The sequence below is a fragment of the Hyla sarda genome, chromosome 10 (assembly GCF_029499605.1).
Source record: "Hyla sarda isolate aHylSar1 chromosome 10, aHylSar1.hap1, whole genome shotgun sequence".
Taxonomy (NCBI): Eukaryota; Metazoa; Chordata; class Amphibia; order Anura; family Hylidae; genus Hyla; species Hyla sarda.
This window is the reverse complement of record NC_079198.1, coordinates 131,783,753-131,803,737: the sequence shown is the minus strand read 5'-3', so window position 1 is coordinate 131,803,737 and position 19,985 is coordinate 131,783,753. Positions and strand designations below refer to the sequence as shown.

General features: G+C 41.5%; 1 protein-coding gene across 1 annotated transcript; it reads left to right on the top strand.

The window, feature by feature from the left end:
- Positions 1-709: 709 nt before the first annotated feature.
- LOC130293270 (nicotinamide N-methyltransferase-like) lies at positions 710-19,836 on the top strand. Its single transcript, XM_056541773.1, has 4 exons — positions 710-860; positions 7,743-7,950; positions 14,643-15,004; positions 19,751-19,836. Exons 1-4 carry the CDS (start codon positions 710-712, stop codon positions 19,834-19,836), a joined length of 807 nt encoding a protein of 268 aa, XP_056397748.1.
- Positions 19,837-19,985: the final 149 nt, after the last annotated feature.

The following is a 19,985-nucleotide window of genomic DNA, read 5'->3' as shown; positions in this document are numbered from 1 at the left end:
GTTAGAAAGAGAGAGGGGTAAAACATTTAATTCATCAGGTCAGGAAGGGATTAAACACTAACACACTGTGGGGGAGATTTACTAATCTAGTCTATTCTGGGTATGCTTATAGACCAGCGTATGTGGTAGTCTCCTGTCTATTGTGCTCCTAATTTATCAAGGTCTCACAGCCCTTGATAAATTCTGTGCTCAGACTTCAGGGTCTACAGCTTACACTGCATTTAGACCTGCTCCAACATGGTCTGACATTTCAGCATATTTTGGGCAGATGCGACTTGTCGCACAAAAGTCGCACTTGATAAATTCAGCACCAATGCATTTTCCAATGCATTTCCGTCTAAAATAGACTTGCATGCATCATGTTCTAAAAATCCTCTACAGCAAAAGTCACAGAAAAGTCACACATATTTAGACTGCGACTTTCTGTGCGACAAATTTAGACAGGAAAAAACAGTCTAAATCCTTTGATAAATCTCCCCCTGTATGTCTGTCCTAAAATAATGTGTGGAGATTAGTTTTCCTGAAGATCATTAATGCTCCATGGGAATCTCTATCACATATTCACATATTCCCATGACTTTCACATGAAGACAATAGCACATGATGTGATAAATGATAATATAACCTGTATGCTGATTCCTGGTAATTATATAAAGACCTGTAGCTCCGGTGTAGAGACAGTCACTTGTCTGTGATAGAAGATTACACAATGGATTCCGGCTCCCGTAAGCTCTATCATGTACATGGATTTGATTCCAGACAATTCCTGGAGCATTATGTTTCAGATAAACCTGATATGGTCTTTGAAGAGGACTTCTTAATATTTCCAATTGAAAATTTTGTGAAAACTTTCAGGCCTGGTATGTATGCTTCTGTGCTTTTATTTATTTTTTACACTTTTATTACAATGTTTTTCTTTTTTTTTCTTTTCTTTGCACTTAAAATGGTTGTAAACAATTGTAAATAACTAAATGAAGAACTTGTTTTTTAGTTGTTAAGGAGCAGACAACCATGCTCCTCTATATAATTCTCCTATCATTTAAAGGGAGCAGAGCAAGCCTAGTCATTAAAGTGCTACTCTAATTGAGGTCCCGGAGGCAGGATATGAGCTTAGATTTTTCTGCCGCTTCTGATTCAGTGACTTGCTGGAGACTATTACAATCCGTTGACACATTTGCCAGAATTCCCTTGAAAGTCTGCATTTGTCTTGTATTTTTTGGTTATTGGTTTGTTCTACTGTCATTTCCTGATTTATTCTAAATCGTTTTTTGATCAAGTAGACAGTTGTTTCCGGGTTCTAGATTTTAGTGAAATGTATCAGTTCTTAGAAACACAATGCATCAACAACTGTTCTATGCTCAGATTAATAGTTATAGAATAAAGACACATAGTACTCACCCTTGAGTTTCCCATTGATTCATCTTGGCTTATTGTAGCGTTCTCATTTCATAGATTCATATTCTAATGCTTCTTCCGGTTGCAAGAGTGTGCAACACAGTCTGTAGTCTCAGTTACTGTCCCTGCACCCCCTCCCAGCGTGCCCACCAGTACTGTGTTGTCTATGGAATGAGAACGCTACAATAAACCAAAACAAAGATTTAAGAAAAACAAGGCTGAGTGCTATCTGTCTTTATTCTAAATCTATTAATCTATTGGAAAGTCTGACACAGAGTAATGTTTGAGCACCCCCTAGGAAGGTTTGGTGTGAGTAGATTCAGGATTGTGAGCTGTCAGCCAACTGGACCATGGTCTGACTATTTGTTTGCCTCAACACTTTATTATATGTTCAGGTTATCACTTATGATAGAAATATTGGCCAGATTGAAAGAGGATTACAGAGAATATTGTTTACTTTGTAGAGCCTGTCCTATTCTGTATTACACAGACACTACTAATGGGGATTCTACAATGATAAATGTTCCCTTTGGTGACACTGTAGGAAAATGAAACTCATACTGCTAGATTCCCCCATTGACTAGAGCAGATAACTGCCATGACAGTAGGATATTTAGGTGTGAAAATTTGTTCCAAAAGGCTTCACTTAAAACTGATGTCAAATGTATTTAGTTGTATTTTGATGGCCAATTTGGATTCAGCCCTACACTCAATGGGACAGGTACAACAGAAGGAGTGTAAGGAGCTAAGTAGAAATGCAAAGCATCGCTACCTAGCTCCATGAGACAGACAGGAAGCAGCAATACATAGTGTATCACTGCTTACTGTAGAGTAAGCAGGACTTCTGTCAAAACTACAGGAGTCCCTATTCTCTAAATGGTTTCCTTAGTGCTATGCTAGTACAACATAAAAACTACCCACTGAGCATTTAGGCATATTTTGAATGTCTTTCTGCTCAGTTAAAAGTTTGGGGAGAGATCAATTAACCCCTTAAGGACAATGGATGTACTCCTACGACCCCGTTTCCGAGTCCTTAAGGACCGAGGACGTAGGAGTACGTCCTGTCCTTTCCCGGCCCCCCGCCGCTAGCCGGAGGGGAGCCGGTGCCCGATGCCTGCTGAAATCGTTCAGCAGGCATCGCGGCATATCGCCCAGGGGGGTCATTATGTCCCCCTATGTCGGCGATGGCCGCAGATCGCTGGACAATTCAGTCCAGCGATCTGCGGCGATTCAGGGTCAATCGGTTCTCCAGTGACCCGGTGACCCGGAATTACTGGCTGTTCTCTGACGGCCTCGAATAGCCAGAGCCTGTAGGGGTGAGGTGGCACTGGTGCCACCTCACGATCGCCCTGATTCGTCGGCCCCTCTTCCGGAGGACGTGAGCGGGTGCGGGACGTGCACCCCTGGTGCTGGGGACCCCGATCCCCGGCGTTAATGTTGGGATCGGGGCCCCAGGAGCGACGACGGCGGCGGCAGCGGGACTGACCTGTGCGGCGATCAAGCAGCAGCAGGAGGTGAGTGACAGCCTCCTGCTGTTGCTTAGCAACAGCTCCCAGCATGCAAAAAGGGCATGCTGGGAGCTGTAGTTATGCAACAGGAGGAGGCAGACCACCACAACTCCCAGCATGCACTTATGGGCATGCTGGGACTTATGGTTTTGCAACAGCTGGAGGCACATTCTTTCTATGGAAAAGTGTACCTTCAGCTGTTGTGTAACTACAACTCCCAGCTTGCACAAACAATTTAAGTGCATGCTGGGAGTTGTAGTGGTGCATCTGCTGGTTGCATAACTATAACTCCCAGCATGCCCGTTGGCTGTCGGTGACTGCTGAGAGTTGTAGTTTTGCAACAGCTGAAGGCACACTGAGTTAAGTAGCAAACCAGTGTGTCTCCAGCTGTTGCATAACTACAATCCCCAGCATCCCCAGCCAAAGTAGTATGCCTCCGGCAGTTGCATAACTACAAGACCCAGCATGCCCTTCCGCTGTCCGTACATGCTGGGGGTTGTAGCTTTTGCAACAGCTGAAGGCACACTGGTTGCAAAACACCGAGTTTGTTGCCAAACTCGGTGTTTCACAACCTGTGTGTCTCCAGCTGTTGCAAAACTACAACACCCTGCATGCACTGATAGACCGTACATGCTGGGAGTTGTAGTTTTGCAACAGCTGGATGTTCCCCCCCCAATGTGAATGTAAAGGGTACACTCACATGGGCGGAGGATTACAGTAAGTATCCGGCTGCAAGTTTGAGCTGCAGCAAATTTTCTGCTGCAGCTCAAGCTGCCAGCGAGAAACTACTGTGAACCCCCCGCCCATGTGACTGTACCCTAAAAACACTACACTAACACAAAATAAAATAAAAAGTAAAAAAACACTACATATACATATACCCCTACAATAAAAATGAAAAACGTCTGGTACGCCACCGTTTCCAAAACGGAGCCTCCAGCTGTTGCAAAACTACAACTCCCAGCATGCACTTATAGACCCTACATGCTGGGAGTTGTAGTTTTGCAACAGCTGGATGTTCCCCCCCCCCCAATGTGAACGTACAGGGTACACTCACATGGGCGGAGGATTACAGTAAGTATCCGGCTGCAAGTTTGAGCTGAGGCAAATTTTCTGCCGCTGCTCAAACTGCCAGCGAGAAACTACTGTGAACCCCCCGCCCGTGCGACTGTACCCTAAAAACACTACACTACACTAACACAAAATAAAATAAAAAGTAAAAAACACTACATTTACACATACCCCTACACAGCCCCCCTCCCCTCCCCAATAAAAATGAAAAACGTCTGGTACGCCACTGTTTCCAAAACGGAGCCTCCAGCTGTTGTAAAACAACTACTCCCAGTATTACCAGATAGCCATTGACTGTCCAGGCATGCTGGGACTTTTACAACAGCTGGAGGCACCCTATTTGGGAATCACTGGAGTAAAATACCCCTATGTCCACCCCTATGCATGGCGCTCTCACTTTGGAGACCTGTCGTATTTCAAGGCAACAGTTTAGGGTCAAATATGGGGTATCACCGTACTCGGGAGAAATTGTGTTACAAATTATGGGGGGTATTTTCTGCTATTACCCTTTTTAAAAATCTAAAATTTTTGGGAAACCAACATTTTAGGTAATTTTTTTTTTTTTTTTTTTTACATATGCAAAAGTTGTGAATCACCTGTGGGGTATTAAGGTTCACATTACCCCTTGTTACGTTCCCCGAGGGGTCTAGTTTCCAAAATGGTATGCCATGTGGTTTTTTTTTTTGCTGTCCTGGCACCATAGGGGCTTCCTAAATGCGGCATGCCCCCAGAGCAAAATTTGCTTTCAAAAAGCCAAATGTGACTCCTCCTCTTCTGAGACCTGTAGTGCGCCAGCAGAGCACTTCTCACCCCCATATGGGGTGTTTTCTGAATCGGGAGAAATTGAGCTTCAAATTTTGGGGGGTATTTTCTGCTATTACCCTTTTAAAAAAATGTAAAAATTTTGGGAAACCAAGCATTTTAGGTAAAAAAAAAATGTTTTTTTTTTACATATGCAAAAGTCGTGAAACACCTGTGGGGTATTAAGGTTGACATTACCCCTTGTTACGTTCCACGAGGGGTCTAGTTTCCAAAATGGTATGCCATGTGTTTTTTTTTTTTTTGCTGTTCTGGCACCATAGGGGCTTCCTAAATGAGGCATGCCCCCAGAGCAAAATTTGCTTTCAAAAAGCCAAATGTGACTCCTTCTCTTCTGAGACCTGTAGTGCGCCAGCAGAGCACTTTTCAGCCCCATATGGGGTGTTTTATGAATCGGGAGAAATTGGGCTTCAAATTTTGGGGGGTATTTTCTGCTATTACCCTTTTTAAAAATGTAAAAATTTTGGGAAACCAAGCATTTTAGGTTAAAAATTTTTTTTTTTAACATATGCAAAAGTCGTGAAACACCTGTAGGGTATTAAGGTTCACTTTACCCCTTTTTACGTTCCCCGAGGGGTCTGGTTTCCAAAATGGTATGCCATGTGGGTTTTTTTTTGCGATTCTGGCACCATAAGGCCTTCCTAAATGTGGCATGCCCCCAGAGCAAAATTTGCTTTCAAAAAGCCAAATGTGACTCCTTCTCTTCTGAGACCTGTAGTGCGCCAGCAGAGCACTTTTCACCCCCATATGGGGTGTTTTCTGAATCGGGAGAAATTAGGCTTCAAATTTTGGGGGGTGTTTTCTGCTATTATCCTTTTTAAAAATGTAACATTTTTGGGAAACCAAGCATTTTAGGTAAAACATTTTTTTTTACATATGCAAAAGTCGTGAATCACCTGTGGGGTATTAAGGTTCACTTTACCCCTTGTTACGTTCCCTGAGGGGTCTAGTTTCCAAAATGGTATGCCATGTGGTTTTTTTTTTGCTGTCCTGGCACCATAGGGGCTTCCTAAAGGTGACATGCCCCCCAAAAACCATTTGACGCTCCTTCCCTTCTGAGCCCTCTACTGCGCCCGCCGAACAATTAACATAGACATATGAGGTATGTGCTTACTCGAGAGAAATTGGGTTTCAAATACAAGTAAAAATTTTCTCCTTTTTACCCCTTGCAAAAATTCAAAAATTGGGTCTACAAGAACATGCGAGTGTAAAAAATGAAGATTGTGAATTTTCTCCTTCACTTTTCTGCTATTCCTGTGAAACACCTAAAGGGTGAATACACTTATTGAATGTCATTTTGAATACTTTGGGGCGGTGTAGTTTTTATAATGGGGTCATTTATGGGGTATTTCTAATATGAAGACCCTTCAAATCCACTTCAAACCTGAACTGGTCCATGAAAAATAGCGAGTTTGAAAATTTTGTGAAAAATTTCCAAATTGCTGCTGAACTTTGAAGCCCTCTGGTGTCTTCCAAAAGTAAAAACTCATCAATTTTATGATGCAAACATAAAGTAGACATATTGTATATGTGAACCCAAAAAAAATATATTTTGAATATCCATTTTCCTTACAAGCAGAGAGCTTCAAAGTTAGAAAAATGCAAAATTTTTATTTTTTTCATCAAATTTTGGGATTTTTCACCAAGAAAGGATGCAAGTTACCATAAAATTTTACCACTAACTTAAAGTAGAATATGTCACGAAAAAACAATCTCGGAATCAGAATGATAACTAAAAGCATTCCAGAGTTATTAATGTTTAAAGTGACAGTGGTCAGAATTGCAAAAAACGCTCTGGTCCTTAAGGTGTAAAATGGCCTGGTCCTTAAGGGGTTAAAGAAGCACTAATGGTTATGATAGCATAAAATATAGCTGCCCTCTCCAACCAAGTAAGGGCTCAGCCACAGCTCCATTCATATGGTTAATAATTACATAACCAGTAGTCAAAGAAGCTTAACAGAGCTGTAGCTGAGCTGTCAGGTGACTAGAAAGGACAGCTATATTGTACATAATTGCAGCTATTAGTATTTCCAGTATACAGGAACAAGGATTTTTGTTAAACTAAGAGGAGTCCCTGCTCCACTATGAAGTGTCCATGGTGATCTAAGTTAGGGTGCTCTAGTAACTATTTACTATGAAGGAGGTATACACTCTCAGCTCGGCACAGAGTTCAATACATTTCCACAAGTTTGTACATTTGTGTTTCTGAATGTGTTCACTCTGCTTCTGGCTCTAGGGAGTCAAATTTATTTACCTTTTCCAATTCTTTGTATTTACTATGATGCATGACATGAATATCTTGTATGGTGTTAGAATTGACCTATAATTAAGGAGGGAGCCCCCCCCCCCCCCCCCCCACACACACACACACACCACCCAATACATGTCAGGACAAGCCTATTCTGCAATATACTGTAGGCTCTTATAAAGTTCTATTTACCTGAAAGTAGTATTCTTAACAAGTTCTGTTCAAAGAATCCTTTTAACGTGATACTAAAAGTTATTGTATTAAAGGGGTACTCCGCTGCCTTGTGTCGTAAGCTCCGCTCCCCAGTGTCCAGAAGTTTATTGTTCCGGATGCTGTGTGCGGGCTTCCGTGTTCAGGGCCGCCCGTCGTGACGTGACGCCGTCCCCCTTTGGGACATCACGCCCGCTCCCTAAGCGAAATTCTATGGGAAGGGGGCGCGATTCCCATAGACTTTCATTGAGGGGGCGGGCGTGACGTCACGAGGGGCAGCTCTGAACACGGAAGCCCGCAAACAGCGTCCAAAACAATAAACTTCCGGACGCTGGGGAGCAGAGTACCCCTTTAATGCCACCAAATTCAATAAACAAAACATATCAGGGTTAATTGTACATTTAGTTATTGTTTTTTTTTTTTTTTTTTTTACAACATATATAATAGTTCATCATATTTGATGTTTTATTATACTGAATTTCTCTCTACAGGTCATATAAGAGGAGATGTCCTGATTGACCTCAGCATTGGTTCCATGATTCACTATCTCTATGCACCCAGTGAGTTTTTCAAACACATCATAATACTGAAGGTCCGAAACAGATGTATCCTGGAGCTAAAAAGATGGCTGAACACACGTACTGGAGCATTTGAATGGGGGCATGCCACAAAGATTCATGTAGACATAGAAGGAAAGAGGTAAATTATTTGTCCAAGTTATTGGGGAAACCCATTGCCATAGTCATTATTGTAGACAACACATTGTAGAAAGTAGATCAAGGACATGTTTAGGCATGAGATCATTCAAGAAACACTAAATTTGACCTCATATCCTGTCCTCATATTTTGATTTCATATCATGTCCTTTTATCTTGTCCTCATATCCCGACCTCATATCCTGTCCTCATATTTCATATCACTAATAGTGTTGAGCGGCATAGGCCATATTCAAATTCGCGATATTTCGCGAATATATGGACGAATATTCGTCATATATTCGCTAAATTCTCATATTCGTAATATTCGCGTTTCATTTTCGCATATGCGAAAAGTCGCGCATGCGAAAATTTGCATATGCGAAAATTAGCATATATAAAAATTTGCATAAATGAAAATTTGCAAATGCAAAATTCACACGCCAGTCTCACAAAGTAGTATTAGAGCCTTCTTTACACCACACAAGCTGGAAGCAGAGAGGGGTGATCACTGTGATGTGTACTGTGAAAAAAAAACAAAAAAACAATATTCGCAATTACGAATATACAGTGCTATATTCGCGAATATTCGCGAATAAAATTCGCATTGCGAATATTCGCAAACAACACTAATCACTAAATATTCTCTGCACCTATCTGCCTGGTAGTTAGCAGGATAATTAAGAGTCCCGGGCAATCTCTGCAGCCCGAGAGCAACACAATGTCAACAACAACAACGAGAGCACCAGAAGTCCCATAGACTCGCACAAGAGGGTGGGTTAGTGGTAATTTAACTATTCAATATTTATTTAGCTGACATATACAGTTATTAACATATCTACAAAGTTTAATTTCGAAATTATGCTAGAGAATACATACATACATACACATGTGGAATTTTATATTTATAAATAAGTTTATGGGGCCGTCCTCTAAAGCAAGACAGAGATTGTTACAAGCCGGAGAGTGAAGCGTCCTATGGTGTGATTCCTTTGACTCATTCCAATGGCCGACAGATCAGAACCTTTAACATATCTCTGTAACATGTTGTCTAAGTGAATTGGAACCTGTCAGCAGATTTCTTATTGTAAAATCTTCTTCCTCACCATGCCGAGAGTTTTCCTGTCTGCAGGGATGGTGAGGAGATGAAATTAGAAAGTTTCCCCAGTCCTTGAAAAAAATTCAAAAGTGTGTTAGGTTTCTCTTGAGGTGAGTATGGTTTCCATTTTATTTCTATACAACCCTGACCCACCTAAAGGGGTACTCTGCTTCTAGACATCTTATCCCCTATCAAAAGGATAGGTGATTAGATGTCTGATCGTGGGAAGGTCTAAAGAACAGATATCTCTGATTAATTGAGTTGAATCCTTCAAATAAGAAAGAATTTGTAAAACTTAATATTGTAAAAACAAATCAATATAATGTGATAGATTACAAGTAAGAGAACCAACCCCAGAGATAATAGGATGTCCCGGTGGGTGAGTAATAGATTTGTGTAATTTAGGAACATGATAAAAACTGGGAAGAGTATAGTGCTTAATGTTCAAAAAATCCTATTTTTTTTATTTAACAAAGAATAATCAGCTGATTTTTTAATGATAATTTTATACTCAGCAAAATATGAAGGGGAGTATAAAATTGTGTTGAGTATAAAATTCTCATTAAAAAAGCGGCTGAGAGAGCGAGAGTAGGAACTTAGATGACAGGACTATTAAAAAAACTATTCAAATATAATTTTATTACTGATTTAAATTGTGCTGCAGACAACATTAGGAAGACCCTAGATAGGCACTTGAGCATTCTCAAAGATGACCCGATTTTAAGTAAAGTATTACCTTATCACCCTAAGTTAACCTTCCGTAGATCAAGTAACTTGCAAAATGTGGTTGTACCGAGTGGGTTAAAATCAAATTCCCCCATAAGTGAGCCAATACAATCTGCCCACAGGAATACATTAGTGGGTACCTATTTGTGCTTCCATACTAAATGTTTGTGTTGTTCTATGGTTGTGGTTGATACTAAGGTTTTTTCCTCTAATAATTTGAATAAAGAATACACGATCAAAGAAAATAACAGTTGCGACAGCTCCTATGCCATCTGTTTATTAACCTGTATCTGTGGTTTGCAGTAGGTGGGCCGCATGGTTCAGACCGTGCGGTTCTGCATGAACACAGAACAAATATTAATCATAAATTCATGCTCTATAGTGTATCACGTCATCTTTCCTTAAAACTTAACAGCGATATTAGGGTACTAAAATTCATCATTATTGAGATAATCCCTTTACAAACCAGAAATAGATTCCAGAAACTCATTAATAGGGAATCATTTTGGATTTTTATTTTAGGGACTTTATTTCCAGGGGGTTTAAATTAAACAATTGAGAATGCTTGTTGATCTATTGTGGGTACGGCAATATCTTTAATTAATTTTACATATAATTGTTGTATAGTTAGCTGGGGTTTCATATTAATATTAATTTTAACATTAACCCCTTAAGGACTCAGCGTTTTGCAGTTTTTGCATTTTTTTTCTCCTTTCATTTTAAAAATCATAACCTTTCAGTTTTGCAGCTAGAAAATCCATATGATGATTTTGGCCAATTCTACTTTGTAATGGCATAAGTCATTTTACCCAAATATGTACGGAGAAACGGGAAAAAAAGCCATTTTGTAAATTACGTTTCTTCCATTTCTACGCAGTAAATTTTTCGGTAAAAATGACACCTTATCTTTATTATGTAGGTCCATATTAATAAAATGATCCCCTTCTTATATAGGTTTGATTTTGTTGTACTTCTGGAAAAAATCATAACTACATGCATGAAAATTAATACGTTTAAAATCGTCATATTCTGACCCCTGTAACTTTTTTATTTTTCCACGAACAGGGTGGTATGAGGGTTCATTTTTGTTAATTTCAGCAATTCTGGAGAGGAGGCCTCCGTTTCTGGCGTAAACATCAGCCATATTGTTCAAGGGCAACATTTCCCCTCAGAGGTCCCCTCAACAGAGAAGCAAAAGAGACCACAGAAGAGGTGTCAGAGTGTGCCCGTAGAGGGATAAGAAAAGATGTTACATATCAGTATAACACGTGTCCCTCCAAACCTGGCCTTTGCATGAAAGAATGCTTCTAAATTTACCATACATCCTTAGAATACATTTTTTCCCCTTCTTTTTAGTATTTTATACCCCATTGGCCATTTAAAATTCTTTTTCTGTGTTTTAACTTGTACACCCCACTGAAATTTTTATTAATCCCCCCCAAGCTAAATTTCAAAATCTCACTTTACCCCCAGATGAATACATCCCTTCCAATTGGTCACACTAAATTATAATATGTGTAAAACAACGTACACATTAGGAACTCTCACTATACCCCTAGATGAATACATAGAGGGATGTTCCTTTCCAATTGGTCACACTAAATTACAACATGTGTAAAACAACCGTGAGACTGACAGACGGAGTTGTTGAGGAAGTGTATATTTCCACTACAATGCTCTCCTATGTGGCTTTAGGCAGTTTGTTAACAGATATGTGTCACCGAAAGCCCTGGGTTCGGCGAAGGAAATCCGAAGGTTTTGTGTGTCAGTAATACTATGTTACTGTCCAAGTTGTTTTATAAGCGGTCCCAACACGCTTAGTCAGGGTGAGTCTTCTTGGAGTGGCCAAATGATGGGTGGGAGGTCACTCCCACGTACCAGGTGAGGCTGAGTTTAGGCTCTATAAAGCCTGGGTCTGTAGGCCTGTGTGGGCAGCTGGTGGAATGCTAAAAAGTAGTGTTGTGAGTAGCCCGTGTTGCTTCTGTTTGTTTCATGTACAGGGGCACTCAGTGTGTCTCTGGTGTAGTGAGGGTCGCTCGTTGTTTAGGTAGAGCTCAGCAACGTGGTCATAAGCAACTTTTTGGGAAACTTTCGTGGGTAAGCAAAAAATACCAGTCAGCCCTACCTAAGCAGTTTTCACTTTGCAGTGTCCGGAAATGTATCAAGTACGAAAGTTGCACGTAAGCAAAACTCCCTTCAAAAAGTCCCAAGTGTAAGCCAGGTCAGACCTGGCTTGCAAAACTTGCTTTTGACAGCATATTCAAAAAGTCACACAAAAAGTCGCTCCCGACACTCGCTCACATCTACCACCCGTCCACAAGCTGTTGGGACTACAACTTCCAGCATGTCCTCACTGTAAGGGCATGCTGGGAGTTGTAGTCATGCAGTAGCTAGCAGGTGGGTGGTAGGTGTGGGCGGGTGGGCGGGTGGCCAGAGAGCTGTTTTGCAAATAGTTGCACAAAAAGTCACAAGTAAGACTTTTCGTGCAACTTTTTGTAAAGCCCAATTCCCCGGCCACCCGTCCGCATTTACCACCCACCCGCTAGCTACTGCAGGACTACAGCTCCCAGCATGCCCTTACAGTGAGGGAATGCTGGGAGTTGTAGTCCCAACAGCTTGTGGGCAGGTGGCCGGGGAGTGGAGCCGGCTGACAGGAATATGAAATTACAGTACTGTAATTTCATATTTCCTGCGCAGACCTGTGATTGGTGCAGACCTCCTGCCAGAGGGAAACATGAAGTTACAGTGCAGGAACTTCATTATCCCCACTGGGAAGCAAGAGAGCAAAGCACAAGCCGCCTGCTTCCCTCGCTTCCTTGTCACCCGTGCCGCACTACTTCAGCTCCCTGCATGCCCTTACAGTAAGGACATGCTGAGAGTTGTATTCCTGCGGTGTGGGTGGGAGATGTGCGGGCGGATGACAAGCTTGTTACCCGCCCGCACATCTTCTGCCCGCCCGCGCTGCACCACTAGAACTCCCAGCATGTCCTTACTGTAATGACATGCTGAGAGTTGTAGTAATGTGGCGGTTGGGAGGAAGATGTGCGGGCAGTTGACAAGCTTGTAACCTGCCCGCACATCTCCCGCCCCTGCAACATGACTACAACTCCCAGCATGCCCTTAAAGTAAGGACATGCTAGGAGTTGTAGTCCTGCAGTGAGGGCGGGTGACAAGTTTGTCACCTGCCCCGCTACTTTTCTACAACTCCCAGCATGTCCTTACTGTAAAGGCATGCTGGGAGTTGTAGTTATGCGGCGGGGCAGGTGACAAGCTGTCACCCGTCTGGCCATCTCCCGCCCATGCTGCACGACTACAACTCCCAGCATGTCCTTAATGCAAGGGCATGCTGAGAGTTGTAATCATGGAGAGTGGGCAGCAGGAGATGTGCGAGCAGTTGACAAGCTTCCCTGACTTGCTGGTCACCCGCCTGCACATCTCCCACTAGCCCATTGTTGCATGACTACAACTCCCAGCATGCCCTTACAGTGAGGACATGCTGGAAGTTGTAGTCGTGCAGCACGGGTGACAATAAATGTACTAACCTATTTCCCGTGTTTTTTTATTCTCATTTAAGTTTTGTGTATTCTGTGGATTACTTTGGATTTGGTGGACTACTTCGATGACCATGACCAGCGTTTTTTTTTGTTTGTTTGTTTAATGTTAGTAAAATGGTTAATGAGGTCTTGTTGGGGAGTGTTTTTTATTTTATTAACAAAAAAGTTGTTTTAAACATGTTGTGTTTTTTTTTTTTTTTCATTTACTTTACAGGCTTAGTAGTGGAAGCTGTCTTATAGATGTTACCTGGTGGGTGAGGACCATTATTACTCCCCAGCATAAATAACATCAGCCTGTTACCGCGTAGGCCCAGGAGCGCCATTTTTGACGCTCCGGCCTGTTAGTACCAAGTCTTCCCGACACCCCTGTGGCGGTGGGGAACCAGGGAAATAAAATGTTTAAAAACCCCACCGGGAGCCCTGAATGGCTTCTCCGTACCGTCCATTAAGGGCTCCCTGCGGGGAATTTAAAAATGAAAGTAAAAATACATCGTACATTGCAGGGGAGTGGAGCATGCCGCCCGCTCCCCTGTTTAATACTTCTGATCGCATCGGGTCTCAGAAGTGCAATCAATCCCTCAGCCCCTGTACTACAACTTCCATGATGGGGGTATTAGTAAAAACGCTAATGTAACCTCCCCAGCCACTGGTAGATTCCCGCAGCTGGGGAACTACTACTCCCATCATGGAAACAAGTATGTTCCATGATGGGAGTAGTAGTAGTCCCGGCTGCAGTAGTCTGTAGGCAGAGGTGTTAAAACGGCCATAAAATAACGGTACATGATGGATGTTATAACGGGTCTTATTGGATGAATATGCCGGTTATTTTGACTGACGTTATTCAGCCGTTAGCATCCGTTATTTCATCCGTTATTATACATTCGTCTTTTAATTATACAATACAGAAACCGGATGTTTAATAACAGAAGAATAATCTATAGTGTGAAAGAAGCCTTATATTGTATTCACTGTGGAATGCTGTGCTAATGCATAACATTGTGCAGTTTGACCGACATTCTGTTGATATAGCATGGCTCTGGCTTTTATATCACTACATATGTGGTGAGTGCCCAACTACTGATAGTAACTGTCACAGTCACCACCTATCAATATAGACACTAAACACTTCAGGTTATACAGGAATGTCCTGAGGCATTAAGTCCCATATTGCAAGAGCGTACAGGTGCGCCCTATGTTATCTAGGGTTTGCGATTAATCCAATAATTCTGGTCGCCAATAGTCAAGGTCTAACTATTTTTTCTTGCTGCCCTATTAAAGTTGAGTGTTTAACAATCAATTTTTTTCCATGTACTTCAGCATCGAGTTACAGGACAAAGAAGGAAAAGTGAAAGAAGCCGCTCAACATGTAGCAAAATGTGACCTCGAGAAAGAAAATATAATGGATCCGGTGATCTTACCACTGGCAGATTGTATCATCAGCGCTTGGCTCCTAGATGCTATCTCCAAAGATAAAGATGACTATGTCAGATATATCAGGAAGTTCTCACAGTTACTGAAACCTGGAGGACACCTTATATTAGTTGGAAATGTAGATATGTCATATTACACAGTCGGGAAAGACAAGCTCCATGCTATCACATATGATGAGGATTTTGTCAGGAAAACTCTAGTTGGAGAAGGATTTGTTATTGATATCTGTGTGAGTAAGAAGGCCACAGGTATAAGTCCCCTTGTTGACCATAAGGGTATCCTATTCATTTCTGCTCACAAGGAGAAATAAGTCTCAGTAAAAATCTGAAAGTTAAGTCATGTCCAGAGTTTATATATAAAGCTGTAATTCAAGAAATAATAATTATTATAACAGGGCTCCCTATATGACTTTATTCACCTACACTGATTTATTCATTTGTGTCTAGTGCATGATATATGTGTATGGGAATATAATTGTTCAGTCTTTGCTATAAAAAAATATTGTGTATCATGATCCCAGGAGATATATATATATATATATATATATATATATATATATATATATACCCTATTTATCGGCGTATAACAAGCATTTTTTAGGCAAAAATGTTTTGCCTAAAGTCTATCTGCGTGTTATACACCGATAAGCTGCTGCAGTTCGATGATTTAAAGCGGGTGCTTTAAATCAATGAACTGCAGCGGCTTTTGCAGTTCCAGGGACCTGCCATCGCTGCCCGCTTCTCTGCCCCTGCCTATCCTGGGGTCCAGAGACTGCCGCCGCCACTGCCCCATTGCCTCCCCCATCTCCGGTTTTATAATTACCTGTTCCCGTGGTGCGCGCTGCTTCTGGCTCAGGCGATCTCCTGCGTTGTTGCTATGCGCTGCGCAATGACGAGTGACGTCTTCAACGCTACGTCACCGTCAGTGGCCCGACGCACAGTGACAGCAAAGGACGCCTCCGGAGCAAGAAGCAGCGTGGACCCCAGAAACAGGTAATTATAAAACCGGGGATGGGGGAGGTAATGGGGCAGTAGCGGCGGCAGTCTCTAGACCCCAGGAAAGGCAGGGGGAGAGAAGCAGGCAGTGAAACAGACTATCAGGGTATACACATGCACACACACGCACCCTCATTTTACCAAGGATATTTGGGTAAAAAAATGAGGGTGCGTGTTATAGGCCGGTGCGTAGTATACCCCGATAAATACGGTATATATATATATATATATTTTCTTTTGATAAATATCTCCAAGAATCCTTATTATTTCAATATTTTACCTTAGTTAATATGTTACAAATATATTAGGACCCTCTTTGATCATAGGACTTATTGTGGACCAATAATGACCCCTAAATCATGATCATTTTGGTATCTGAAGAGCCTGATCTTAGCAATAGTTGCTTTGTTTTGCTTCATTTGCTTTATATTACTAATGCAAATAAAGGGAATCTGATCACATTTAACTTTTTGTTCTCTTTATTGGGGTTGGGGTCTTTATCACTTATATGCCTTGCATTTTTTTTATCAACCTTGCTTTATGCACAGTAATACTATTTTATTAACCTTGCTTTATGCACAGTAATAATATTTTATTAATCTTGCTTTATGTATAGTAATAATATTGGGTGGGGTGTATCATACACCCCTGACTGCTAGAACCTTACTCCTGGGACCCCCGTGATCTCCTGGCCCACATTCTGAATCCGGGTTCGGGTGGCTGTAATCATGTCATCACGCAGCGTTCTCTCCATTCATGTCTATGATGCCAGGACGTCAGGATCATGGCCGTAAGAACACTGGGGTGCTGTCCGAGAGATCACGGGGGTCCCGGGGGTCAGATTTTAGTGGTCAGACCCCAGCGCAGCAATCAGACATCTTATCCAAAGGATAGGGGATAAGATTTTTCACAGCAGCAAAGAACTGTCAGGTAAAAGGTTCCTCTCTATGTATCACAGCAACTGAAAATAACCTTTTTCTAAAACATATATACTTTAATGATATGCCTTAAAATACGAATAACTAAAGCAAAGAAAATTAATAAACTATAATTAGTGACCTATAGGTGAATAAATAAGTCAAAAAACGGGAGACACAGGTCCTATTAATAAATGGGCAGCCCCCTATGAGAGAGACAATGTACCACAAGCATCGATCACTAAGGATATATCAGTGGCCTAATTAGATACATTCTCATATATGTACAATGGTGCTGCTCATTACTTAGGACCTCTCCCCACACCACGTGAGAAAAGTGATAAGATAAATATTACAATTTGGTATCCGTTCCGACGCGTTTCCCCCCAACTTGTGGGGTTTCTCAAGGAACTAATGGGATACAATCATCAGTCATAAAAATCGTCTCTGGTGTTTTAGATTGTCTCTGATGCAATAGGTGCCTGAATAAAAGAATACATGAACATACTGTTTGCATCTCTCTCAAACCAGCTTAAAAACTGCTAAATATGTACATGAAAGAAATGAAAAAACAAGGATATTTAAATAGAAACTCTCCCCAGGAGGGGTACATACCATAACTTGATTGACACCACTCTCAAGGCAGATAACTTATGGACAATGTATTGTACTGCATCTCCAAAGTAGAAACACTAGATAAACAAGCAGCAGTACATGTCCGTCAGTTTTTAAACTACATTGCATTAACAGAATAAAGCAGGGGGGGGGGGGGGGGGGGGGGGCATGGTATAATAAAGTACCCAGTAATGATACATACCTATCTTATGCCCGCCTTGTACCAACGATGGATACCTAGCGCCAAGATGAGCGCATTGTTTAAACACAGGCGGCATGTATATGGCTCAGTATCCTGCCATTATATACACACGCCGGCATACATTTCCGGGGTAGCGCCGATTCACTTCCGGCGTCTACCCGGCTGTGTAATGCGCATGCGTGACTTCCCTGCTTCTAAAGGTGTATACTATGATGTGACTCCGAACAGGCGCAGGCGCACTCGGATAACACTAAGATCGCAATAGTGTCTCCGTGTGCGCCTATTGCGCATGACCAATAGGCGCACACGGAGACACTATTGCGATCTTAGTGTTATCCGAGTGCGCCTGCGCCTGTTCGGAGTCACATCATAGTATACACCTTTAGAAGCAGGGAAGTCACGCATGCGCATTACACAGCCGGGTAGACGCCGGAAGTGAATCGGCGCTACCCCGGAAATGTATGCCGGCGTGTGTATATAATGGCAGGATACTGAGCCATATACATGCCGCCTGTGTTTAAACAATGCGCTCATCTTGGCGCTAGGTATCCATCGTTGGTACAAGGCGGGCATAAGATAGGTATGTATCATTACTGGGTACTTTATTATACCATGCCCCCCCCCCCCCCCCCCCCCCTGCTTTATTCTGTTAATGCAATGTAGTTTAAAAACTGACGGACATGTACTGCTGCTTGTTTATCTAGTGTTTCTACTTTGGAGATGCAGTACAATACATTGTCCATAAGTTATCTGCCTTGAGAGTGGTGTCAATCAAGTTATGGTATGTACCCCTCCTGGGGAGAGTTTCTATTTAAATATCCTTGTTTTTTCATTTCTTTCATGTACATATTTAGCAGTTTTTAAGCTGGTTTGAGAGAGATGCAAACAGTATGTTCATGTATTCTTTTATTCAGGCACCTATTGCATCAGAGACAATCTAAAACACCAGAGACGATTTTTATGACTGATGATTGTATCCCATTAGTTCCTTGAGAAACCCCACAAGTTGGGGGGAAACGCGTCGGAACGGATACCAAATTGTAATATTTATCTTATCACTTTTCTCACGTGGTGTGGGGAGAGGTCCTAAGTAATGAGCAGCACCATTGTACATATATGAGAATGTATCTAATTAGGCCACTGATATATCCTTAGTGATCGATGCTTGTGGTACATTGTCTCTCTCATAGGGGGCTGCCCATTTATTAATAGGACCTGTGTCTCCCGTTTTTTGACTTATTTATTCACCTATAGGTCACTAATTATAGTTTATTAATTTTCTTTGCTTTAGTTATTCGTATTTTAAGGCATATCATTAAAGTATATATGTTTTAGAAAAAGGTTATTTTCAGTTGCTGTGATACAGATAGGGGATAAGATGTCTAAGGGTGGAGTACCCCTTTAATTTGGGATTTTACTAGACATGTTGACGGAAAATAGTATGAAGTGAGTGCATATTCTTTCTTTACTGGATCAAACAGCAGCAAAAGAGTTAACAAATAAAGAAGAATAAACTTTACAGGTAGTAACGGGTATGTCATTAGGTAATGAGTCCTCCAATCAGCAGGCAGTAGAGGTGATAGAAGGAATGCATGTCTCATTCAGACCCTCTTTCTTTGGTGTGAAGGGAGAAAAGGTAAGCTTGTCAACACCAGAACGTGGGAAGAAGAATAACCGGAACTAATAAACATCCTTACAAACTATCAAGGAAAGATAAAAAAAGACAAGATTAAGTACAAGGGATGGGAATATGGAGGGATAATACTTGCCTCTTGTCATTAATAAAATCCACATTTTCCGTCAACAAGTCTAGGATAAACCCAAATTATTTTGCAAGACAAGAGACTCCTATTATAGTGCAAGTTTAAAGGATTTCAGAGAGAGAACCCCCTGCCTGAAATACCTTTAGTGGGCATCGCTCCTCTAGTGGAATAAGCACCAAATTGTCTATTCCAAATGTCTATACCGGCCAAATGTATCGTAGATTTACCCATCTGGCTAAGGTGGGGGGGAAAACTGGAAGGTGAGGTTTGTAATAAGATATAATTAGTTGGAATGCCTTACGAGGTCTAATATCAGCAGTTTTTAATTTGTAAGCTTTTAGGCAACGTAATATGCATAATTTTTCCTATTGAGGGAAATCTGGATAGAAATAAGGGCAAATATTAATTTTAGTGTGTCGGCCAACTGTGAAATGGACACCTTGAGGGGAGAATGACCTGTGAGAAATGTCTAATGCTCTAACATCTGACACTCTCTCGAAAGAGATGAGGCGAAGCAAAACTGTGAGTTTAAAGGAGAGGAATTTCAACGATAAAGAATCATTGTTTTCTCAAGAATTGAACAAATGACATGTCAAAGAGACGTCCCATGTAGAATGATATCCAGGACAAGGAGGTCTCTTGAAACAAATTCCTTTTAACAGTTTACAAACTAAAGGGTGTTTACCTACTGGAAAGTAGTCAATAGGAGAGTATACAGCGGTATACATTAAGGGTGC

Bases quoted from the DNA above. Each gene is read 5' to 3' on its own strand.
- LOC130293270 (XM_056541773.1), top strand. From the start codon at position 710: ATGGATTCCGGCTCCCGTAAGCTCTATCATGTACATGGATTTGATTCC. The intron at 861-7,742 runs GTATGTATGCTT...TTCTCTCTACAG, and splicing joins TGTGAAAACTTTCAGGCCTG to GTCATATAAGAGGAGATGTC. The intron at 15,005-19,750 runs GTATAAGTCCCC...CTCTCTCGAAAG, and splicing joins TGTGAGTAAGAAGGCCACAG to AGATGAGGCGAAGCAAAACT.